Source organism: Capsaspora owczarzaki, assembly GCF_000151315.2.
Source record: "Capsaspora owczarzaki ATCC 30864 unplaced genomic scaffold supercont2.6, whole genome shotgun sequence".
In the NCBI taxonomy this organism is placed as follows: Eukaryota; class Filasterea; order Ministeriida; family Capsasporidae; genus Capsaspora; species Capsaspora owczarzaki.
The window spans coordinates 365,792-386,312 of record NW_011887297.1 but is presented as its reverse complement, the minus strand read 5'-3'; the positions used below and the strand labels follow the sequence as shown (position 1 = coordinate 386,312).

General features: G+C 55.3%; 4 protein-coding genes across 4 annotated transcripts; 1 reads left to right on the top strand and 3 right to left on the bottom strand.

Moving 5' to 3' along the window:
- Positions 1–43: 43 nt before the first annotated feature.
- CAOG_04091 (hypothetical protein) lies at positions 44–3,615 on the bottom strand. Its single transcript, XM_004347866.2, has 2 exons — positions 3,422–3,615; positions 44–3,264 (listed from the first exon to the last, which is right to left on the bottom strand). Exons 1-2 carry the CDS (start codon positions 3,495–3,497, stop codon positions 215–217), a joined length of 3,126 nt encoding a protein of 1,041 aa, XP_004347916.1. The 5' UTR covers positions 3,498–3,615; the 3' UTR covers positions 44–214.
- Positions 3,616–3,778: 163 nt separating this feature from the next.
- CAOG_04090 (phosphoinositide-3-kinase gamma catalytic subunit) lies at positions 3,779–10,105 on the bottom strand. The gene is made up of 10 exons (XM_004347865.2): positions 7,604–10,105; positions 7,413–7,519; positions 7,040–7,285; positions 6,763–6,940; positions 6,359–6,664; positions 6,048–6,231; positions 5,754–5,917; positions 4,936–5,649; positions 4,145–4,801; positions 3,779–4,005 (listed from the first exon to the last, which is right to left on the bottom strand). The coding sequence occupies exons 1-10, from the start codon at positions 10,028–10,030 to the stop codon at positions 3,820–3,822; spliced, it is 5,169 nt and encodes a 1,722-aa protein (XP_004347915.1). The 5' UTR covers positions 10,031–10,105; the 3' UTR covers positions 3,779–3,819.
- Positions 10,106–10,480: 375 nt separating this feature from the next.
- On the top strand, positions 10,481–16,881 carry CAOG_04089 (cleavage and polyadenylation specificity factor 1). The gene is made up of 11 exons (XM_004347864.2): positions 10,481–13,215; positions 13,386–13,754; positions 13,887–14,069; positions 14,162–14,773; positions 14,856–14,971; positions 15,069–15,384; positions 15,470–15,622; positions 15,713–15,859; positions 15,978–16,125; positions 16,219–16,495; positions 16,631–16,881. The coding sequence occupies exons 1-11, from the start codon at positions 10,549–10,551 to the stop codon at positions 16,815–16,817; spliced, it is 5,175 nt and encodes a 1,724-aa protein (XP_004347914.2). The 5' UTR covers positions 10,481–10,548; the 3' UTR covers positions 16,818–16,881.
- Positions 16,872–19,998, bottom strand: CAOG_04088 (cyclin M1). The gene is made up of 5 exons (XM_004347863.2): positions 18,418–19,998; positions 18,193–18,292; positions 18,007–18,108; positions 17,783–17,911; positions 16,872–17,671 (listed from the first exon to the last, which is right to left on the bottom strand). Exons 1-5 carry the CDS (start codon positions 19,969–19,971, stop codon positions 16,974–16,976), a joined length of 2,583 nt encoding a protein of 860 aa, XP_004347913.2. The 5' UTR covers positions 19,972–19,998; the 3' UTR covers positions 16,872–16,973.
- Between the last annotated feature and the right edge of the window lie 523 nt (positions 19,999–20,521).

Sequence of the window (20,521 nt, the reverse complement as noted above, 5' to 3'; positions counted from 1 at the left end):
TTTGGTTGGAACTGCAATTCCAATTTGCATTTGGTTGGTTGTGTGCGTAGTGGAGATTGGTTTTATTGTTGTGTTCAAAAAGCAACTGTTCGAAATCGTGCAGAGCATCAAACAACCACAAAGGTGCCCAATTTCGTCGTTTGTGTTGCAAACGCGACCTGAAAAGCACAAACACGCCAAAACCAGCAAAACATCCAAACAGCTGGACAGGGCTCTACGACAACCGAGCAGCAACGGCAGCTTGAATATCACCGTCGTGCTGCTCGAGCAGACTTTCAGCGTCGTTTTGTGGAATGGCAAGGATTTGCATCAACGTCTGAATCGCTTCGGTCTGACTGGCTTCCGTCCGCCTTGGTGCACTTCGCGACACGCCTTCCTCGGGCTCATTGGACGCACTAAAGAAGGAGCGATTCGACCGCTGTCGTTGCTGCTGCTGCTGCTGGCGGGACGGGTCGGTAGCTCTCCGTTCGTCTAGCTGGCGCGCACTAGCAAGGAGCTCTGCCATAAAGTCATCGTCGTGCTGAAAAGGCGACTCGGATCTGGCCAATTCAGTCATGCGCTCCACAAAGTCCAGTCTTGCTAAAATTCTTGCCGGATCCTCACTTGGCAGCGTACGGTGCGGTCGTTGCGATAGTCCCGCGCGTTGCTGTTGTTGCTGCTGCTGCGGTTGCTGTTGCTGGGAGAGTAAGTTGGCCTCTTCCCGACGGCTGCGATCGACTGCAGCCGCTGCGCGCATCATCGAGGAGGCGCGCGTCGGAGTGCCGGGTGCCGGTCCACGGGCAACGATTGACGCAGCCGCAGAAGTAGCGTCATTGTACATGCGCTCCATCAGACTCGTCATGTCTCGAGAACGGGTGATTGTCGATCGGATGGAGTCGGTCATGGAAGGCAGCGCGCTCGGGCCAGAGCCAGCAGCGTCATTGGTATTGCTAGAGCCAAGGCTGCGCGTGGTCGTACTACCGGAGCCCAGAGCCGTGCGACTGAGGCCACCACCACCACCACCGCTACCACTGCCACTGCCGCTGGCACTCTCTGTTGTTGTCGTCGCAAAGCCAGTCCTGCCAGTGCCGCTCCACGCAAGCCCGCTGCTGGTGCTGCCACTGCCACTGCCACTGCCACTGTTATTGCCTCCGACATTGCCGCTGCCACCGCCGCTGCCACCGCTGCCACCATGAGAAGAAGAAGACACCGAGAATCCCGGCGCGACAGACGGCCACCATGTTGAGCGCTTGAGATCAACAATCGCGAACGGACGTTCGAACGGATCTCCAACTTGCTGCTGGCGGAAGGAGGCAGTGTGGACATGCAGCATGTAGCGCATGATTTTCACAAGACGGGGCTCGACAATCCCCACGGCATCGCACAGCGCAGTGAAAATGGGCCGCGCGATGGCGGAAATCTGCTGCTCCTTAATGACTGCAAAGGAGAAGGCGGGTGACGGAAGTTGGCCCTGTCTGCGATAAAGCGTCGCCCAAATCAAAATGCGCTTGAAGCGGGCCATCAAATCAGTGGATGTCATCGTGGCCGGCGCGAGGTGGGTTTTCGCAATCTCGAGAGCCTTGTCCGACTGCTTCAGCTCGACATAATGGATGAAGAGCGCATTGTACATTTGAAAGTTCAGCGTTGGGTTGTGCGTGAGGAATTTGGGATCGAGTTCGTTGACGAGTGCGACAACTGCCGGGGCATCGCCGTCGCGGGCATGCTCACGGACGAGCTGCAGCTTGGCCATCAAGTCGTCCTGGGACAGGCTCGAAGTGGCAGTCTGGGTCGCAGCAAGCACGGGCCGCGCTTGAAGGCGCTGGCGCTCCTCCTCGCGGAATTGCTTGAGCATGTTGCGACTGCACAGCAGCTCGTCTGCATTCGCCGCATTCACCAGCCCGCGATACTGGCAGTAGTCAAGAATGAGCTGAACCAAGAGATCCCGGTTGACTGGCATGGCCATGAGGGAGGTGCGCATTGCCTCTTCCAGATTGCCGCGCGCAGCTCGCAGCGAGGCCAGCGCTGTGTGTCGCGGAATGCAAAGTGACTGGACGAGGGTTTGAATGTTGTGCTCTGAGATTGGGTGGCTCACTGGGTGGGGCGCAGAAGGGACCGTGTAGGCCGTTGAGACGCCAGAGGGGTCGGGAATCAGAAAGCGCTCAATGTCCGCATGGGGGCTCTGGCCGCCGTTGAGAACGTGGTACATGTTGTGCACAAGCGCCAGGTGACGAATGGCAATGGAAAAGCGTGCAAAGGGGAAGCCCAAGCCATGAAGTAGCGCAGTGTGTACGGCAGCCGCAAGTTTTTCGCGACGCTCCTTGTCGTACAAGTCGTGCAGTGCAGGTGGAATCCGAGCCAAAAACTCGTTGAGCGACTGGGTTTCCAGCGACACGAGCGAGTCTGAGCGACTCAGGGATGCTGTCCCTGCTCGAGACGCGTCGGACGCGGCATCGTCTGCAGTTGCTGTTGCACATCCAGACCCAGACCCAGACCCAGATCCTGAGGTGCCACGCGACAAGGACGAAGGCCCCGTAAAGGTCAGCAAGCAAAACGCGCGCTTGAATTGGGAGTAGGCATCGGCGTGCGCGCGTTGGGCAGCCACAGCAAAAGTAGATCGCGCAAACTCGAGCGCTTGCTGGGTGTCGCCGCGTCGAACCATCTCCAGGAATTGTTGGTGCAGCAAGTCAAAGTGCAGCCTGGAGTCCTGGAGGAGCAATGGCAGCCACGTCTCAATGCTCGCGAGCGCGTCATCAATGCAGCCCTGCAAAATGTCGCGTTGGATGCGCTGGATGGCATCGAGCTTTTCCTCGTCGGACAGCGACCGCGCCTGCGCTTGGGCCTGGCTTGAAGCCCACCGAATGAGCATGGACTGGGCCGACGGGGACTGCCGCTGCGCGAGGGCCGCCAGTGCCTCGGCGCTCGGCGAAGGGGAAGCGCTGCGAGAATCCTCGCCTGACGACGACGACCCGGCGACAGACGACCGTGCAGACGACCGCAGACTGGGGCTTGGCGGCGACCTGGCTTCCGGCTGGGTCTGCTGTTGCGCAGACGGTTGCTGCTGCTGGCTTGGCTGCTGCGCGTCGGACGCGGCTCCAGTTGCGAGACTGATGTCCGACGCAGCCGCGCGAGTTGGGACGCGGAGCAGCTGCGGCGTCACCTCAGTCCGCGAGCGAGCAGCTTGATTCGATGATGATGATGAAGATGAAGTTGATGAAGAGCCGAGGAGCGTCTCGGGTCGCTGGAGCAGGATGCCCTCTTGAAAGAGAAATTCGAGCGCCAACGTATCTTTACAAACAAACAGGCAAATCGTCCAGCAGCAGCAGATGTCAATTGAGATGGGGGTTCAAATTGGGCAAAGTGAGAGTCAAAGTGCGTGTGTGTGTGAGAGAGAGAGTTGGTGGCGCTTGGATGAAGGAACGCAGCACTGGATGACAATTCTCACCGAGCAAGGGCAGATTGACTGTCTGGCGCTCCGAGTCAGCAATCGCAGCCATCACGGCACTGGTACCGGTCGCCATGGATGGAAGCAGAGGGGGTGTGTGTTTGTGATTGTTGTGTGTGTTTGTGTTTTGAGTGGGGCTTGCCGGCGAGGACGGACAAGAGAAAAAGGGTGAAACAAGAAAAAAAAAAAAAAAACAGAAAAAACAGAACTGAGCAAACAGCTTAAAAAAGCAAAACAAGTCTGAATCTAGCTGTATGGAATTGCACAATAAGCGAACTCAGTATCTTGTATATTCGGAAATCAAACAAACGGACAACAAACAAACAAACAAAAGACAGACACACACACACACACACACACACACACACACACACACACACACAAAAAGCTCAAGAAACTCAAGAATGCGCAATGTTGTGAATCCACCAGTTGAGCTGTGTGCTCCAACTCAAGCGCAGACACTCAAAGATGAGGTTTTTAAACTCCTTGGCGGCCTCCTCCTCAGTCTTGCCGAGGCAGAGCGCATCGCGGAGATAGTTGATATCGTCGGCGCTCTTGAGTTCAGGAATACCAGTCGAGAGCATCTGCAGCGTCCCAAGATACAACAAACCACACAAAACACAGAAAAAAATCACAACAAGTCAGTTTCCATCAACCTGGACCACCAGAAAGTGTCGCCATGCAACAAATAAAAACCCCAAACTCTGCCTCTTTCTGCCTCACCATTGCAAACAGATTAATAAACATGTTCGCCTTGCGGCGAAGCGCAAGGAAGGCTTGGCAACAGTACTCTTGGAACTTTTGGAACTGGAAACCCTCGCGCTTGCCCATGACGTAGACAAAGTCGGGCGTCAGCACAAATGGAGCGCGCTCGCGCTTGATGCCAAACTTGCGCTTTATGTTGCCGAGGAAGTGACCAAAGTCAATGTGGAAGAGGTGGCCCGACTTTGTGACCATGATGTTATCGTTGTGGCGATCGCCAATGCCCAGCACATAGGTCGCGACGCAGTATCCTGCACACGACAGCGTAAAGGTCTCGACCGCACGGTTAAAATCTGCATCGGTGGGGTTTTGCTGGCGGAGCCAGTTGTGCAGCGTCTCGTCTTTGAATGCGGCCATCGAACCGCCGTACTGCTGCTGGATTTTGGCGACCGTCTCAGCATTCAGGACGACCTCGATCATGCCGACTTCGTGGCCCGTGGAAATGCACCCGTACGGGTTCATTCGCAAGTCCAGGCTGTTTTGCTGCCAGAGGTTGTCCATGATTCGCAACATTTGCAATGTCAACATGTCCTGGCGAAGATCGTCGCCGGATTTGAAAATGACATAGACTGGCGGAGAAGCAGGGTCTGAGTTGTCCAGCACAAGACGCAATGGCAGCTGTTGTTGTTGGTGGTGGTGGTGTTGTTGGGTGAACGGCAGTGTGGAAGTTGGGTGAGCAATGAACCAAACAAGTAAACAAGGCCTGATGAAACAAAAAAAAATCCATCCAACACAACACCAAACGCACGCACCTTCTTGGAGTCAAAGTACTTGCACGACTCGAGTCGCAAACTGCCCACGTGAATGTTCGGGTCGTACGCCAAGGAAAATTGCTCAGGGAGCTGAACCTTTTCGAGCTGCTGCCGCAGCATTTCCTTCCGCTCGACGGACGACTTGGCGCCCTTGATAAAGTTGGCCACCTTGACAAACGTGTCCAAGGCTTGGTGCTCGTGCACGAGCTCGTTCATCATCGGGGTCCCACAGCCTCGCGTGAAGGCCTCGAGCAAGAGTCCAAAGCGCTGGGCAATGTCTGGAGTTCGCACTTCGGCGCGAAGATACCAGAAAAAGCTGTGACCGATGCGACGGTTCAGCAGAGCGCGACGCAGCAGGAAGCGTGCGAGGGCGCTGTCGTGATACGGCTCGTACTTGAGCACCTGGACCAGCTGCAGCAAGTAGTCGCCCAGCTCGTCGTTCGGCAGCAGTTCGAGCCGAGAGACTGCGTAGGCACGAACGCGTTCGTCTGCAAAGTTGGCATCCAGCAGCTCTAGAGCCGCCTCCGGACTGAGCGCGGCCCACGCCAGCAGACACTTGTGAGCTTCTTGGACGTGCTCGCGTCGATTCCATTTCACTGCCAGCAAGAACTTTGGCAGCGCCTCCGGGCGTCGCATGCAATAGTGGCGGTACATCCACACGAGTTTTTCGTCGCGCGAGTCCAGGCGGAACAGGGGATCCGAGTTGATGATTTGCTGCCGGTGGAGTAGGAGAGCAATTGACGAAAAGGGTGAGTGTGCGTTTCTTCCCAAGCAATCGTAAAAAAAAAAAAAAAAAAAAAAAAAAAAGCTCGACCTACCTCGAGCCGCTGATGATCGTGCTCGTCGGTCGGCATCGGCATATTCAGGTTTTTGTACTCGTTCATGTAGAGATCATGCGGGAAGGCAATGGCATGCTGGAAGGTGTCCAATTCGATCGACAGCGTTCCGGACTCGTTCCCAGCAGGGTTGGGCATGGTGGTGCCTGTAAACACGATCAAATCAAGCAAAGGTCAGCATGAATGTGCAAAAGATTCAAGAGCCAAGAGAAACAGAGCAAAAGAGGAAAAAAAAGAAACAAAAACTTGATTGTTAAAAAAAAAAAACGAACTCACCAATCGGGTTGGCCTTGTCCTCGGGCCATAGGGCCAGGGTAAAGTGGCCAGATCGCAGGTAGCCCTTGTAATCCATGAGCAAAAAGTTGACCCAGCCCAGCGGATGGATGTCGTGCTCCTTGTCGTCGCTCATGTTCTTCTTGGCGTTCCAACGCCCGTAAACGGTAAAGCAAATGCGAGCCGCCTGGATTGGGTTGAAAAAAAAAAAGAGAAACAAAAAGGCGGAGGAAAGGGATGAATGAGCAACCAGCCAGCAAGAGCTGAGCAACCAGTCACCAACGAAAAAAGCAACAAAACAAAAAGCATCATACTCGGGGTAAATTCGATGTCTCAATGTCGAACGTGAGCCACTCGCGCCAGCGCGGGGCTGCGGTGATTGGGACTTGATCGGTCTTGAGTGGGCTTGCGCAAAGCTGGCCACCGTGATAGATTGCTGCCTCGACGTAAAGCGAGCGGACGTTGCCGTGAACCAGACGATCTGCTCCGGTAATGCGAATGCGGAAGCGGCGCGAAATATCCCAAAGCGACTGGGTTGTAATTTGAGTATGATCGCGGATCTTGGCCGACAGTTGCTCGTGGGTTCCAGTGACGCCAATAGAGTCGTCAATCAAATCAAACTGGAGGGCACGCGAGTTCGAGTTCAGTGAGAAACAACACCGTTCTGCCCAAGTTCTCAGCACACCTCTGAGACAGAGCAGCACCAGTTCCTGCTCACCTCTTCCATTAAATTGGCCTCGTCCTCAAAGTTTAACTTGACGCGCTCAATCACAGTCAGCTCGATGGGTTCGCCTTTCAGAACGCAGCGGCGGATTTGCTTGAAACTAATCAACGAGTTGTCGCCGTCCAAGTAGTCCTCCATTCCACGCATTTTGAGAATGTAGTGTCCGGGTTTGCTACACGAGAATGACAATGTCCAGAGTCAGAAAACGGGGAGGGGGGGGGCTTTACGTATGTCTTGCAAAAAGGCAGCAACCAAACCATTTTCGTTTTACCTATCCGAGGGCAGGTTTAACACCTTGATGGACTTTTCAGTCACAAGACTTTCGAGCAAGTCCGTCGGCCTCGAGTAGGCATCGAAAATCAGCGTCTTGGAGGTGCCTTGGCTGAAGAAGACTTTGATCTTGAGCTTGTTGTCAATCATTTTGGTCACCAAGTTCTGGGGCACTTTGGCCGAAGTCGTGTTGCAGTCGAGCATGTAGGCGTAAAAGTCACGCTGATCCACGGCGGCACGTCGGACACTAAAGGAGTTCCGAGTGGGACCAAAAGCCAAAAACCAAAAACCAGAAAAAACAATAAACAAACAAAAAGAAAAAAGGTCAGATTTCAAACAACGCAAAGCACCCATGCAATCCACAATTTTTTTACCAGACAAAGCGCCGACGAATAAGATCGAGCTCGGGGTTGTGCTGTTGAGTGAACTGGTGGAGACCGTAGCCGATCAGCTCGCCAATTTTCATGTTCAAACGCTTTTCCTACAAGTCAAAAACAATCATCAAAGTTCAGCGCGCGCGCGTTCCAGAGAATTCGACAGCAAACAAAGCACAAGAAATGCTCACCCTCTTGCCAAGCTCGACGGTGCGAGAGGCGACAAACAGTTGTTGCTTCTCCCCAGAGCTGAGCCAGTGCTTGATGATTTGCAGAGTCTGGAGCAGCTGCTGCTCGTCGAACAGCTCGTACAGCTGGTTCTGCATCACGTACTTGAGAGCGCAATTGTCGAGAATGCCGACATCGATGGGCTGCGAGTGCTGCACGGTGGCGTTGTACTCAAACACGCGCGTCCAGACAAGAGACTTGACCCGCTCAATGTTGTAAGAGCCTGGGCACGGCACAAGGAGCGATTGGCCTGACGGGAAGACAAACTCGATCGGGAAGATTTGCTTGCTTCGGATGGTGTTGGCCCGCGACATTGGGCGGCGGTTTCGTCCAGAGCGGCCGCGAGCTTTGCCCGTGGAGGACACGGATTGCGATCGCATCATGGGCTCGGTGACGGCCGACCCGTTCGTCCGGTTGCCGGAATGGAGCGAAGCCCGCTGGTCGTGGGAGGAGGAGGTGGAGGAGGAGGAGGAGACATGGACGGCCATCGAACGACGGTCGGCTTGGAGACTCTTAATGAGACTCTGACTGTCCGACATGTGCTTGTCACGCGATGGAAGTGGAGGCGCGCCGGGTGCTTGCACAACGCCCTGATGCGACGGGTGGTTGCCGGCGTGCGCCGTTGTGTTGGCAGTCATTGTGTTGCGCCGGGGCGGCAGGGCAGGCACAGGAGGCGAGAGGGCGCTGTACAAATCATTCGACATGCCAGACAAGTCACGGGCACCGGGGCGCAGGGCGGCATACAAGGATTCCTGCGGACCAGGCGCGGGGCTTGCAGGTCCAGTCGAGGAAACGGGCTTTGGCGCCGTGGGAATAGGCGGGGGTGCCGACGATGTCGTAGCGGCGGCTGCAGGGGCTGCGGCGCCGTTCGACGCAGCAGCGGCAGCACCTCGCTTCAGTGGCATGACCGCATACGCATTCTCCTCTTCTATCAAGGGCGAAGCGTCGCCCAAGATGGGCTCGACGTCGTCGTAATAGCTTGCTGCGTCGTCGTTGTTGTTGGCGGGCTCCTCCTCTTCTTCGCCTTCGGACTCGAAATCCTCGTCGTCGCGCGACACTAGGGATTCGAAAGTGACGGCGAGATGGGCGAGCTCTTTGGACTTGAGGCAGTGTTGCAGGTAGGGCAGCATCCCCAGCGGCTCGTCCACCGCCAGAGTTGTGCCGTCGTCCGCTGTTACTGCCAATTGCTTGAGAATGGACGAGTAGAGGCCCGAGGCATACGAGGTGCTGGTCTTTGCGCCCGTTGTGGTGGTCGTTGTGGTGGTCGAGGCTGGCGCGGCCTTTGCCAGCGCTTCTGCAGCAGCCGGAGCCAGCTGGAGCAAGCCTGTTGCGACAAGACCACCGACAGCCGAGAGAACAAAGTCGCCCAGCAAGACAGCGCCGTCGCCGCACGGGATGAGAAGCTCGCAATCGGTCGAGAAGCAGATGCGCACGGGAAGTCGCTCAATGCCAGCTCCCGCGCCAAAGGACGACGGTGCCGGCGCGCTGCACAATCGGCGACGTGTTTCTGCGATCGTGTCGCCCGTCGCCGGCTCGGCTGGGCTCTGTCGCAACAGAATCATGGGCAAGGGTCCGGCCTGGTCCGCGTCGGGTTGTTGTTGTTGTTGTCCTGCTGCTGTTGCTGCTGCCGAGCCCTGATGAGTCGTGCGAGCGCGGTTCATCTGCGGTGAGGACGCCCCAGCATTCGCAGCAGTACCGGAAGACGTCGCTGTGGACGTTGTGGACGGCCGGAGCGTCGGTGTCTGCATCTGCTGCTGCTGCTGGTCCTTCAGCGGTTGAAGGAGAAGAGCACTGCGAGTTGGGCCAGCAGAAACCGCGGCCGCGACCACCGCCGGGTCAGTCCGCCGCCGCAGCGAAATGTAAATGGTCGCGCAGTTGGAGACGGCGTCGGGGATGCTCGGGTCGATGGCGACAAAGCGGAGGCTGGCTTCCTGCGCGATTGGCAGCTCACGGCCAGCAAACGCAAAGACCAAAGCATTGCAGAGCGCATCGGACGCGGCGCCCGGCATGGTGGTGGTAGTGGTGGTTGAGGCGGTGCTGCTGCTGCCAGTGTCTGCAGGCGAGGAGGTCGTGTGTGCGGCTGATCCCCCCGCTGCGACGGATGAACCGGCGGCTGAAGATGCGTTCGCAGCAGCAGGATTGAAGCCGCTGCTGCTGCTGCTGCTGCTGCTGCTATTGTTGGAGGCTGCTGCTGCCGCTGTAGAAATGTCAAACTCGAGCTTGCGGAAGTGGGTGGCGATGATGGCGGACTGGGCAATGACCTCGAGCTTGACTTCGCGGACGCTCAGGTTGCTGGCCAGAATGAACGTCTCGCGCGTCAGTGCAGACAGCCACGAGTGCGTGACCTCCAGCTGCACGAGCTCAAAGATGACGTCGTCGCCGTCGTCCATGCTCTTGTTTAGAGAGAGAGTGAAAGAGACAGAGTGAAAGAGAGAGTGAGAGAAAGAGTTGAAAAGAAAAAAAAAAAAAAAAAAAAAGAGTGGGAAATTGAAGAAAAAAAAAAAAAACATTTGCTTTTGTTTTGAATCTCACTCGCTTTGATCAAAGAGGGAGGAAGGCGGGGAAATGGTGGATGGTGAACGTAAGAGAAGGATGAGAATGAGGATGAGGAGGCGGTGTTTGGTTGCAAGGTCAAAAATGGGTCTGCAAAAGCGCTACGGGAAAGGGGAAAAGGAAAAAGGGGGAGGGGGTTTCTAAGACGTTGAGATTTATGTGAGCTCGATCTACTGTAACAATTCTGCTGCACTACTGGACATTGGCGTTATTGTCAGCTGGTCGTTCAGCTTGAGACTTGAGCTCAACGATCTGCAAGCCAAGTGAAGTCTTCCATTCAGTCGTGCTTTCTTTTGGTCTTACTTTTTTTTTTTTTTTTTTTTTTTTTTCTTGCTTTTGTGTGTCGCTTTTTTGCATGTTTGCGTACTTTCGGCAGCAGCATCCGCCGACCGCGGTCGAGCACTGCGTCGAGGCGAGCTTCACCAATGCAGCGGAACGCCAGCTGGTCGTTGCGCGCGCCAATCTGCTCGAAGTCTACCGCATCGACGCCGCCACCGCCTCGGGATCCGGATGGAGATCGGAGCTGTCGAGCGGATCTGCACTCACTGCACAGACCGCGGGCGCCATGCACCTTGGACGCGCCGCTGGCTACGGTGGCAATGATGGTGGTCGCTCCGACGACGCCGCGACTGAGATCAACACGAGATCTCTCCATTCCGCCCCCGCGACGCCGCCAGCACTGCAGCACAAGCTCGAGCTGGTTGCCAGCTTCAACTTGTCTGGGAACGTCGAGAGCATTGGCGTGGCTCGGCTGGCACACTGCAAGCGCGACTCGTTGCTGCTGGCCTTCAAGGAGGCCAAGGTCGCCGTCGTCGACTACGACCCGGCCACCCTCGATCTCAAGACCATCTCGCTGCACATGTATGAAGACATTGAGATGCGGGGCGGCCGCGATGCCACCGCGCTTCAGGCCGTCTGGCCACCCGTCATCCGCGTCGATCCAATGCGCCAGTGCGCAGCCTTCTTGGTCTATGGCACAAAGCTCATCATTCTGCCATTCCGTCAAGAGTCGCACCTCGATGAAGACGACGATGAAGACGACGATTATCAGAGCGCCCAGGCGCCCGCCGCCTCAGTGCCGCCCAGCGCACAAATTGGAGCAAACCTGACAACTGCTTCTTCTGCTTCTTCTTCTTCTGCTGCTGCTGCTGCTGCTGCTGCTGCTGCTGCTGCTGCTGCTGCTGCTGCTACTACAACGTCCGCTCCAGCGGCGAGCATTCGCAAGCGACAACGCCTGCGTCCCTCGTACGAGATCAAGCTGACAGAGCTGCAACGCCACATCCATCACGTCATTGACATTGAGTTTCTGACGGGATACTTTGAGCCGACGCTGGCCCTTCTGTTTGAACCCAACGCGCCCTCCTGGACTGGGCGCACTGTCCAGCGCAAGGATACATGCTCGATGGTGGCTCTCTCCATCAACACGTCGTCCCATTCACATCCAGTTGTCTGGTCGGTGGACAAACTACCATTCAACTCGATGCGCGTTATGGCTGTGCCCCGCCCCGTCTGCGGCACAGTGATTGTCACGCCAGATGCAATCTTGCACTTGAGCCAGTCCTCTCCAACAGTCGGAGTCTCCTTGAACGAACTCTCATCCATGTCGACAGAGCTGCGCCTGGGGATACCAGAAAACAAGCACCCCGACGGCAGCAGCGTGGTTTACAACATGCAGGAAGGACGGTGTTGCTTTTTGACACCGGAAACCCTTCTTGCCGTGACGGAGGGTGGAGAAATGTTTGTGGCCACCCTGCTCACAGAGGGCCGCACGGTTGTGCGCATTCGCATCGAACCCGCCGGTGCGAGTGTCTTGCCTTGCTGCATGACTTCGCTTTACAATGGCCAATACTGCTTCATTGGGTCGCGTGCTAGCGATTCAGTCTTGCTCCGTGTGATGAACAATGCCACAGCGGCCGCCGACAAGCGCCGCCTGGCCAGCGCAGCTCTGGATGACTTTTCCGCAAACAAACGCAGTCGCTCGTCCGACACCAACGGCCACCACACTGCCGCTGGAGCCGCCGACGATGACGAGGATGACAGCGAACTCGAAAACTTGTACGGTTCTGCTTCGGGTGCAGCAAACGCGGCGAAAACCAAAGCCCACGAAAACGGAAACACTGCTTCCGCCGCCAAAGACGCAGTCGCGCCTCGCCCAGTTGTGCAAATTGTCTCTCGAGACACGGCACTCGACGAGCTCGACCGCATGCTTGTGCGACCCACTCAGGCCGAGCTGGCTCGCGATCGAACAACCTTCCTTGCGCGGTACATGCTGCAGGCTTGCGACACTCTGCTCAACATGGGCCCGGTGGTCAGCATGACTGCAGGGCTGCCAGAAGATGTCTCTGCCGAATTGTACGAGTCCGTTTCGGACGCCTCGCGCCAACGTCAGCGGGAGGACGCCGAGGAATACCCGCTGCCCAAACAATCAACAGCCGCGGGTGGCAAGCAAAAGCAGTTTGATCCGCAAAACCCGCTCGATCTTGTGTTTTGCGCCGGTCACGGCAACTTTGGCAACATTGTGGTGACCCATCGTGGCATCCGTCCCGACATTATCTCTTCGTTCGAAGAGCTCACAGGAGGTCGCGGCTTGTGGAGCGTGTTCAGCACCGCCTTGGACCCGTCTCTCGCCGCCCTTTCATCGCTCGACGGTGCATCCCACTCGCTGTTGGTCGCTTCTCGCGACGACTCGACGCTGGTGTTCACCACCACTGGCGAAGAGCTTGAACAAATCGCCGAAAGTGGGTTTTTCACAGCAGGTGCCACCATTGCCATTGGCAATGTCTTTGCGGCGAACGGCAAAATTCTCATTGTTGACGTGTTCGCACATGGCATTCGTCTTGTTGACGGTGTCAACCTCCGCCAGGAGCTTTTGCTCGCCCAGTTGTCGTCCGTGTCTGAAATTATTCACGCAAGCATTGCAGAATCGAGCGTCCTGGCGTTGCATGCGGATGGAGCCGTTTCCTTTGTTCAATTTACAGGCGATACTCAAGAGCTTGTTGCGTCGACTGCGACTGTGGCTGCGGTAGGGTTTTTTGGTGTTTTAGGGCGCGGGGGGGGGGCAAGTTGATGACCACTGAGCTGCGTGAACAAGAGATGTTATCCCAGCGGCAAGCGCAATTTGGATCGCTCGCTCTATTTTTTCTCTCCCTCCCTCCTTCCCTCACATATACACATTTTATTTTCCAAACACAGGGTCAGCCAGTGGTCGCAGTCTCCCTCTACGCCGATCGATCGGGCTTGTTTGTTCCGGAGGCCGTGCTGCAACGACAGCAACAGCAACCCGGACCAAAGAACGCCAACAGGACGGTCGCTGTCGCCCAGAAGAACAAGCGATCAACCGTGGCTGATCAAGATGACGACGCCGAGCTTGCGGCATTGTATGGCTCCTCGGTTCCATCCGCACCGACATCCACCACCCAACAAGCAGCCTCACGCGGCTCATCCAACCAAACATCCTCGGTTCCCAACCCGCCCAGCCCGTCGACTTTGCCTAGTTTACCTCATGGACCAGCTGCAGCGACTATGTGGTGTGCCATCGCGCGTAGCAACGGCGCTCTCGAGGTCTGTTGATTGTGGCATTTTCAGTCGTCGTCATCGTCGACGTCGTCGGGGAATTCGTATGTTGTTGCACCTTTTGTCTTTTGTTGCTCACTCTACGACTTGCATTGGGAATCTCGGAACTCAAACAACTAGATTTACAGCCTACCCGACTTTTCTCTCGTGTTTGTGCACGGCGCTTTCAACTTTTATCCGCCCATTCTCTCTTCTGAACATTCCGTTCCAGTCAACGCCGAATGCAGCCCTGACGATCCCAAAATCACCGATTTGCTTTTGCTCACCCTTGACGGACCCTCTGGCCAGCGTCCCCACCTGATTGTAAGTCGCTTTTTTTTTTGCGGGTGGTTTTGTTGATCGTGCGCATGCTGATCGCCGCTCTTGTCGCTCTGCCTTTGGTTGCTGTTTTTCAGGCGACACTATCCACAGACGATATTCTCGTCTACCAGGCCTTCCACTATGTGCGGTCGGCATCAGAAATGCCTCCAGAAGTGGAACGGGCTGAAGAACAAATGCTCGCCGTCATCTCCCCGCTTGCTGTGCGGTTTAAGCGAGTTGCGCTGCCAGTCGAAATCCGCGAACCTGTTGGCCAACAAAGAAAGGCCCTGCAGCGGCAGCAGCAGTTGCAACAACAGCAACGTGCCGCCGAGCAATTAAATCCCAAGCCCAGCGGGGACGTCGCATCCATGATGATTGATGGGCTTGGTGCCGATGCGTCGATGGATCCTGCTGCCCAGCAACCACAGCAACAGCCACAAGAAGCGCAACAACAGCAACAGTCGGCGGGAATGCCGCCGCGACAGGCCTTTGGACTGGGTCGTCTAGTTCCCTACACAGGAGTTCTTGGCGGGCATCAGCTGTGCAGCGGAGTTTTCGTGTGCGGTCGACGCCCACTGTGGCTGCTCATGTCGCCAACCAGAAAAGCCCTCCGAGCGCATCTCATGCTGACGGATGGCAGTGTTAGTGCGTTTTCTGCATTCAATAACAACGCCTGCCCTGGTGGATTTGTGTATTTTACGACGCAGGTACTTTTCGTTGCGATTATTCACTCCTCTTGGACGGAAAAGGCTTCGAAGCTCATCCTGTTTTGTCATGTTTCTGTGACAGGGCACTCTGCGATTCTGCCAACTGGCGCCGACGACAAACCACGACAATCCGTGGCCTGTTCGACGCGTGCCATTGCGCGCCACTGCTCATTATATTGGCTACCATGAGGTCTTCCGGTCAGATTTTTTGTTTTTTTTTTTGGGGGGGGGGGAATTGGCGCAGTTTCAGTTGGTTCTCGTTCTAAACTGCTCACTTGCATCACACGCATACCAGCACGTACGTTCTTGTGACATCCCACCCCAAGCCGTATTTCAATTTGCCGCGATTGACAAATGACGAAACATACACGCCAGTCCCGTACACGCCCAAGCCTCGGGCCATCCCAGCAACGTTCGACACGTTCTCGTTGCAACTAATTTCGCCAGTCACATGGGAATCCATCCACTCTTTTGATCTACCAGCGTTCGAGCGCGTCACCAGCGTGGATATCGCTGCCATCACCAGTCAAGAGACAGTGACGGGTCTCAAGGATTATGTTGTGATTGGCACCACCGTCATTGAAGGCGAGGATGTGACGTGTCATGGCCGCGTAAGTATTCAGAGACACGGTTGCGCCGAGGCGGGTGGGGCTGCTGAACGCTTGCTTGTGGCACTGACGCGCTCCGTTCGACCAGATTATCGTGTTTGAAATCATTGACGTTGTTCCCGAGGTCAATCGCCCTCAAACAAATCGCAAACTCAAGTATCTGATGGAGCGAGAACAGAAGGGAGCCATCACTGCCTTGAGTCATGTCTGCGGTCACTTGGTGTCCTGCATTGGTCAAAAGGTACGCGTCCTGTTGGTGCAGAACTTTCTGCTCGTCGTTCGCACCATTTTTTTGAATTTCCTTCCAACCAACTCACGGCCCTCGCAACAGATTATAATTTGGCAATTTGCTAGCGATGATACAATGGACGGCGTGGCCTTCATTGATACGCAAACGTTCGTTGTATCTGTTTCGGCCATCAAGAATTTCATTCTTGTGGGAGATTTGAACAACAGCGTTTTTCTGTTGCGATTCAATGTAAGTGCCAGATCGCTCGATCGATCGGTCGATCGAAAGCAAATCGTTGTGATGCGTGCTGGGTGAGCGGGCGTCGCTCACTCTCGAACAATTCTCTCGAACAATTCTCTCAACAAAGGAAACGACCAAACACCTCGGTTTTATCGCGCGAGACTTTGACCACATGAGTGTTGCTTCCACTCAGTTTTTAGTGGATGGCTCGTCGCTCGGTTTCTTGGCAACGGATTCGCACCAGAATCTTGTCGTTTTTGCGTACAACCCGCTCAGTAAGGTTTTTTTTCCGCTGTTTCTGGGTTTATGTTTTGATACTACTGGGGACGGCCCACCCGTTGACTTGTGTTTGGCATTCCCAATTGCAGATCGTGAGAGTAACAACGGACAGCGGTTGCTTCGCCAGCTCGACTTTCACGTCGGCAGCCATGTGCAGCAAGTCTTGCGAATGGTACCCCGCTCTCTTCCAGTGTCGGTAGACCGCGGTGCAAGCGTGAAGCGGCACATTGATCTGCTGGCCACGCTTGAGGGATCTCTCAATGCTCTCGCACCCATTGGCGAGACAACGTTCCGACGGCTCGAGTGGCTCCAGCGCCAACTTGTCGGCCTGCAGCAGCGGGCGGGTCTCAACCCGATTGGCTATCGGTAACAGAACGGATGTTTGGTCGTGGAGGTTTCATGATTGATGCGAATTATGCGCCGACATCGGTTTTTTTTTTTTTTTTGTTGTTGTTGTTGTTTTTTTCTGTTTTCTGTTTTGTTGCTTGTTTGTCACGACAGAGCATATCGCTTTCCTCGCAAAATGACCACAACTCGAGCCGGCAATGTGATTGATGGCGAGTTGCTCAGCCGCTTCCTGTACCTCGGCTTGGCTGAACAACGCGAATTGGCTCGCCAGCGCCGAAACACGCCCGAGGATTTGATTGACGATATTTTGTCTGTTCACTATGTGGGAAACGTGCTTTAGCGAGTATTGTATTGGGACACCAATGATAATATGGCAATTCAACGAAACTGTTGGACAAAACACGACAGCGACAAAAAAAAAACAAAACAAAAAAAACAGAAAACTACAAACAAAACAGAAACATTGATCCAGCATAAGATAGCCGTTTGGCCGGTTTTACACGTCTTCATGGACGTTCAAAAGCTCGAGCTTGATGGCGCTGTGCTCGGAAGAGAGAGCGTTATCTTCCTCGGAATCGTCGAGGTCTGCATCTTCGAGCAACTGGAAACCGTCAGCAGTTTGCTGCTTGTTGGATTTCCAGAAGGGGCGCGAGGTTGATGCACTGGAATTGTGGCCACCAGTGCTCGAGAACGCGGCGGCAGGACGCTCGGTGGCGAGTTGGTGCGCCGCTTCAGTGAAGGTGGGGAAGGGCTTTGACGCTGGAGTGTAGTCTTCGTTGCTACTGTTCGTCAGCTCCAGTGGAGGGTTGAGGCGAGGCATGCGCATTGCCGCCTTTTCAATTTCGGCGGCCTTGATTGCAGCCACGTACTCGGCGCGCGAGATGAACAGCAGCTGCGAGTCGATTTCGACCGTCGCGCTAAAGTCGGGAATGTACTGGGTGGTGGACGGGAGGATGGCGTTCACAGCAAGCGTGGTGAACGGGCCATTCGTGAACGTAAAGTTCTCAGAGCCCACTGTGAGTCCGACGCGGCCTTGGAGAATGAGGCAAAAGTTGTCGGTGGCCTTCCCGCGCGAGTACAAAACCAGGCTGTCTGGCGCGTCGTTCGCAACCGATACATCGCGAACAGTGCCAGCTTCAATCAAGCGTTTTAGCACGGACTCGGTTAACACATCCATGCTAAAGCACGGCATGGCTGCAAAAAGGGGCCGGGGGGGCAGAATTGGGAGTCAACAACGAGTCAGCAACGGCCGCCCTCCATTCAGTCAAACACAGATGAAACGAGAACCAGAACAAACAAAAGTACCTGAAGACAAGTACGAATAAGCAGCGAGGACCATCTGAGGCGCGAGCTTGGTTTTGATTTCGCCTGAACGAACAAACTGCGAGTAATCGAGTTTCTTGCGCGGCAACCGTTGACGCGTGCGATTGTCAGCTGCAAGAAGCGACAGAAATATCGGGAGAGTTAGTGAAAAGAGACGCCGCAGCAAGCGAAACCTGAGGAGGGTGGAGATTGCAGGAAAACCGTACAGATTTGGTCGTATTCGTCGTTAATCTCAGACTGGATGAGCTCTTCGATGACATCTTCGAGGGTGACAATGCCGACAATTTCATAGTACGGGTCACCGGGGCCTGTTTCAACGGAATCGCAGTTAGTTAGACTGGTTTGCGTTGCGAACGGATACAGCACCATATGCTTGAATTGCGGCGACATACCATCGTTGCGAACCGTTTTCACAATGCAGATATGACTCTTCCCACGCTTGAATTCTTCAAGCATGCGGTCAAGACGATGATCGTCCATGACCATGTGAAGCTGGGAGTTTCAAAAAAAAAAAGCAAACAACAACAACAAAAAAAAAAACTGATGAGCTCGTTCCTTCTCAACCCCAACACACCAAAATCCAAGGTTCAATCCATGAAACAAGCCCGTTTTTCTACCTCGTGATCATGAAAGTCGAGCACAGTCTTGAGGGGAATGTTATCGTCAGGATCAACAAAAGCGAGATCCTTAAAGTAAAGCAGACCCACAATGTTGGTCCGCTTGCCCTGGAACACGGGAATGCGTGAATGTCCGTTGTCGACAATGGCAGACATGGTCTTGTAGTCGAGGATGCTGTCGACGCTGACCATAAAGACGTCTTGGAGCGACGTCATGACCTGGGCAACGGTCTTGGAGCCAAACTCGAGGGCGCCAGACAGAATGACGACTTCGTTGGCGTGCAAGTCCGTGTCCTTGGCAGTCACACGGAGCAGAGACTTGAGCGCCTCGCGCTTGAAGACGGTGCCGACTTCCTCGCCAAGGAAGTAATCGAGCGCTTTGCTGATTGGGTAGGATGCTGGGAAGGTGAGCAGCATGAACAGCCTGGTAATCCAGATGGTCTTGGCGCCGACTTTGAGGCCGTGGCGGGAGCAGGCAGACTGCGGGACAATCTCGCCAAAAACGACAATGGCCGCGGTGGAACCGAGAACAGCCGCAAGGCCGGTCGTCAAGTCGCCGAGCAGAATGGCGATCGTGTTGTTCACCAGCACATTGCCGAGCAGCAGGGTGCACAGCAAAAAGTTACCGCGCTTGCGGACGGGGTAAATGACGCGTGCGTCTCTGCGCTCGTCTGGCGTGCCACTCTCCATGACAATCTGAAGCGCGTTCGTGTCGAGCGCCATGACGCCCAAGTTGAGGCCGCTGAACAGGCCAGACAGGAGCAGCAAGACGATGAGAATAATGATGCGCAGCGGCATCGGGATGCCCACATCGTCCGACTCTGGCACAGCCGCCTTGTCAATCACAATCGAAATCCAGGGACGCCCCTGCGCCTCCGAGGTGCTTTCGTTGACACACGGATAGTACTGCCTGCCCATAACGATATTTGCCGGGTTGATGTCAAACATGGCGGACGACGACGACAATCCGGATCCGGTCGCATTGTACACTGCGCGTACATTGAGGCGATCCAGGCAGCTGAAGCCGTTGTCCGACAGCCACATGAGCGTCCCGTCGGCGAGGCCCGCGCCATAGACGACCAGCGTGACCGTGAATGGCGTCTGCTTGAGCGGGTCTGGCGGCGGCTGGTCAAAGTCGCCCTTGCCGAGGGTGGCGTCGCTGGGCAGCACCACCGCGAGCGTCTGCTTGCTTCTCTCGACCTCGAGCACGGCGCCGCCAGTCCACAGCGCGGGGCTGCGCGCCCACGGCACAAGCCCATCGATCGACGGCTCAGTCGCCGCTGCAGCTCGGCGGCCGTGTCCGACGATCGTGGTGGGTGCCTGGCACGGTCCCACTGGGCTGGCACACGCAACCCCAGCAGCAGCAGAAGCAGCAGAAGCAGCAGAAGCAGCGGCGGCGGCGATCAGCAGCACCACCAGGCTCATTGTCCAGGGCTGTCGCTGGTGCCGAGCTGCTGCTGAGCGTGCAGACGCAGAAGGGTGACCTTTGGTGAGGAAGACGGTCGTTGGCGTGGGCTCGCCAGGACGCATAGGTATATTCTCGCAAGCAGCCATTTCTTCAAACACCAAGACGGGAAGAGCTAAAAGGGGAAGTGATCACGAATGCTTGTCTGTGGCAATTTCACTTTGGATTTGGGGTGAAAAGTAGCACTCAAAAATTCGACAAGGCAAAAAGCCATTTGGAAGGTCGAGCTGATGGAAGAACAATAGATCTTCCTGTAGACGTCCAGTTGAACTGATCGAGCTTGCTTTTTTTAAAACCAGCTGAGACATCGTGCAAACAACTTGCACGAAAGATTGGCAACGTCTTTGATGAAAGCTGATCGCGCATCTTGCATCTTGGGAGAACGCGGTTGCGCGTTGTCGCTCCTTCCGACAGTGTCTGTCCCACTCCCTGTCATGACAGCATGTTTATCAACCGCAGTCACAAGCAGCATGTCTTTTGTGGTACACAGGTGAGCAATGCCTCAGCGTTCGGTCCGCCGTAATTCACGCTGTCGTTTACCACAAGTCCCGACTTCACTTTCGGAGTCACTAAGACACGACACGAGTTTATTTTTTTTTGTTTTTGAGTGGTAGGGCTTGGCAAACAACAAAAAGCGAG

Excerpts from the sequence above, each read along its gene's own strand:
- CAOG_04091 (XM_004347866.2), bottom strand. The coding sequence starts at position 3,497 with ATGGCGACCGGTACCAGTGCCGTGATGGCTGCGATTGCTGACTCGGAG. Across the intron at positions 3,265-3,421 it reads AGTCAATCTGCCCTTGCTCG|ATACGTTGGCGCTCGAATTT; the intron begins GTGAGAATTGTC and ends TTGTTTGTAAAG.
- CAOG_04090 (XM_004347865.2), bottom strand. The coding sequence starts at position 10,030 with ATGGACGACGGCGACGACGTCATCTTTGAGCTCGTGCAGCTGGAGGTC. Across the intron at positions 7,286-7,412 it reads ATTCGTCGGCGCTTTGTCTG|TGTCCGACGTGCCGCCGTGG; the intron begins GTAAAAAAATTG and ends GAACTCCTTTAG. Across the intron at positions 6,232-6,358 it reads AGACATCGAATTTACCCCGA|GCGGCTCGCATTTGCTTTAC; the intron begins GTATGATGCTTT and ends AACCCAATCCAG.
- CAOG_04089 (XM_004347864.2), top strand. The coding sequence starts at position 10,549 with ATGTTTGCGTACTTTCGGCAGCAGCATCCGCCGACCGCGGTCGAGCAC. Across the intron at positions 14,774-14,855 it reads TTGTGTATTTTACGACGCAG|GGCACTCTGCGATTCTGCCA; the intron begins GTACTTTTCGTT and ends TTTCTGTGACAG. Across the intron at positions 16,126-16,218 it reads TTTTGCGTACAACCCGCTCA|ATCGTGAGAGTAACAACGGA; the intron begins GTAAGGTTTTTT and ends TCCCAATTGCAG.
- CAOG_04088 (XM_004347863.2), bottom strand. The coding sequence starts at position 19,971 with ATGGCTGCTTGCGAGAATATACCTATGCGTCCTGGCGAGCCCACGCCA. Across the intron at positions 18,109-18,192 it reads GAAAACGGTTCGCAACGATG|GCCCCGGTGACCCGTACTAT; the intron begins GTATGTCGCCGC and ends CCGTTGAAACAG. Across the intron at positions 17,912-18,006 it reads CGACGAATACGACCAAATCT|CTGACAATCGCACGCGTCAA; the intron begins GTACGGTTTTCC and ends CGCTTCTTGCAG.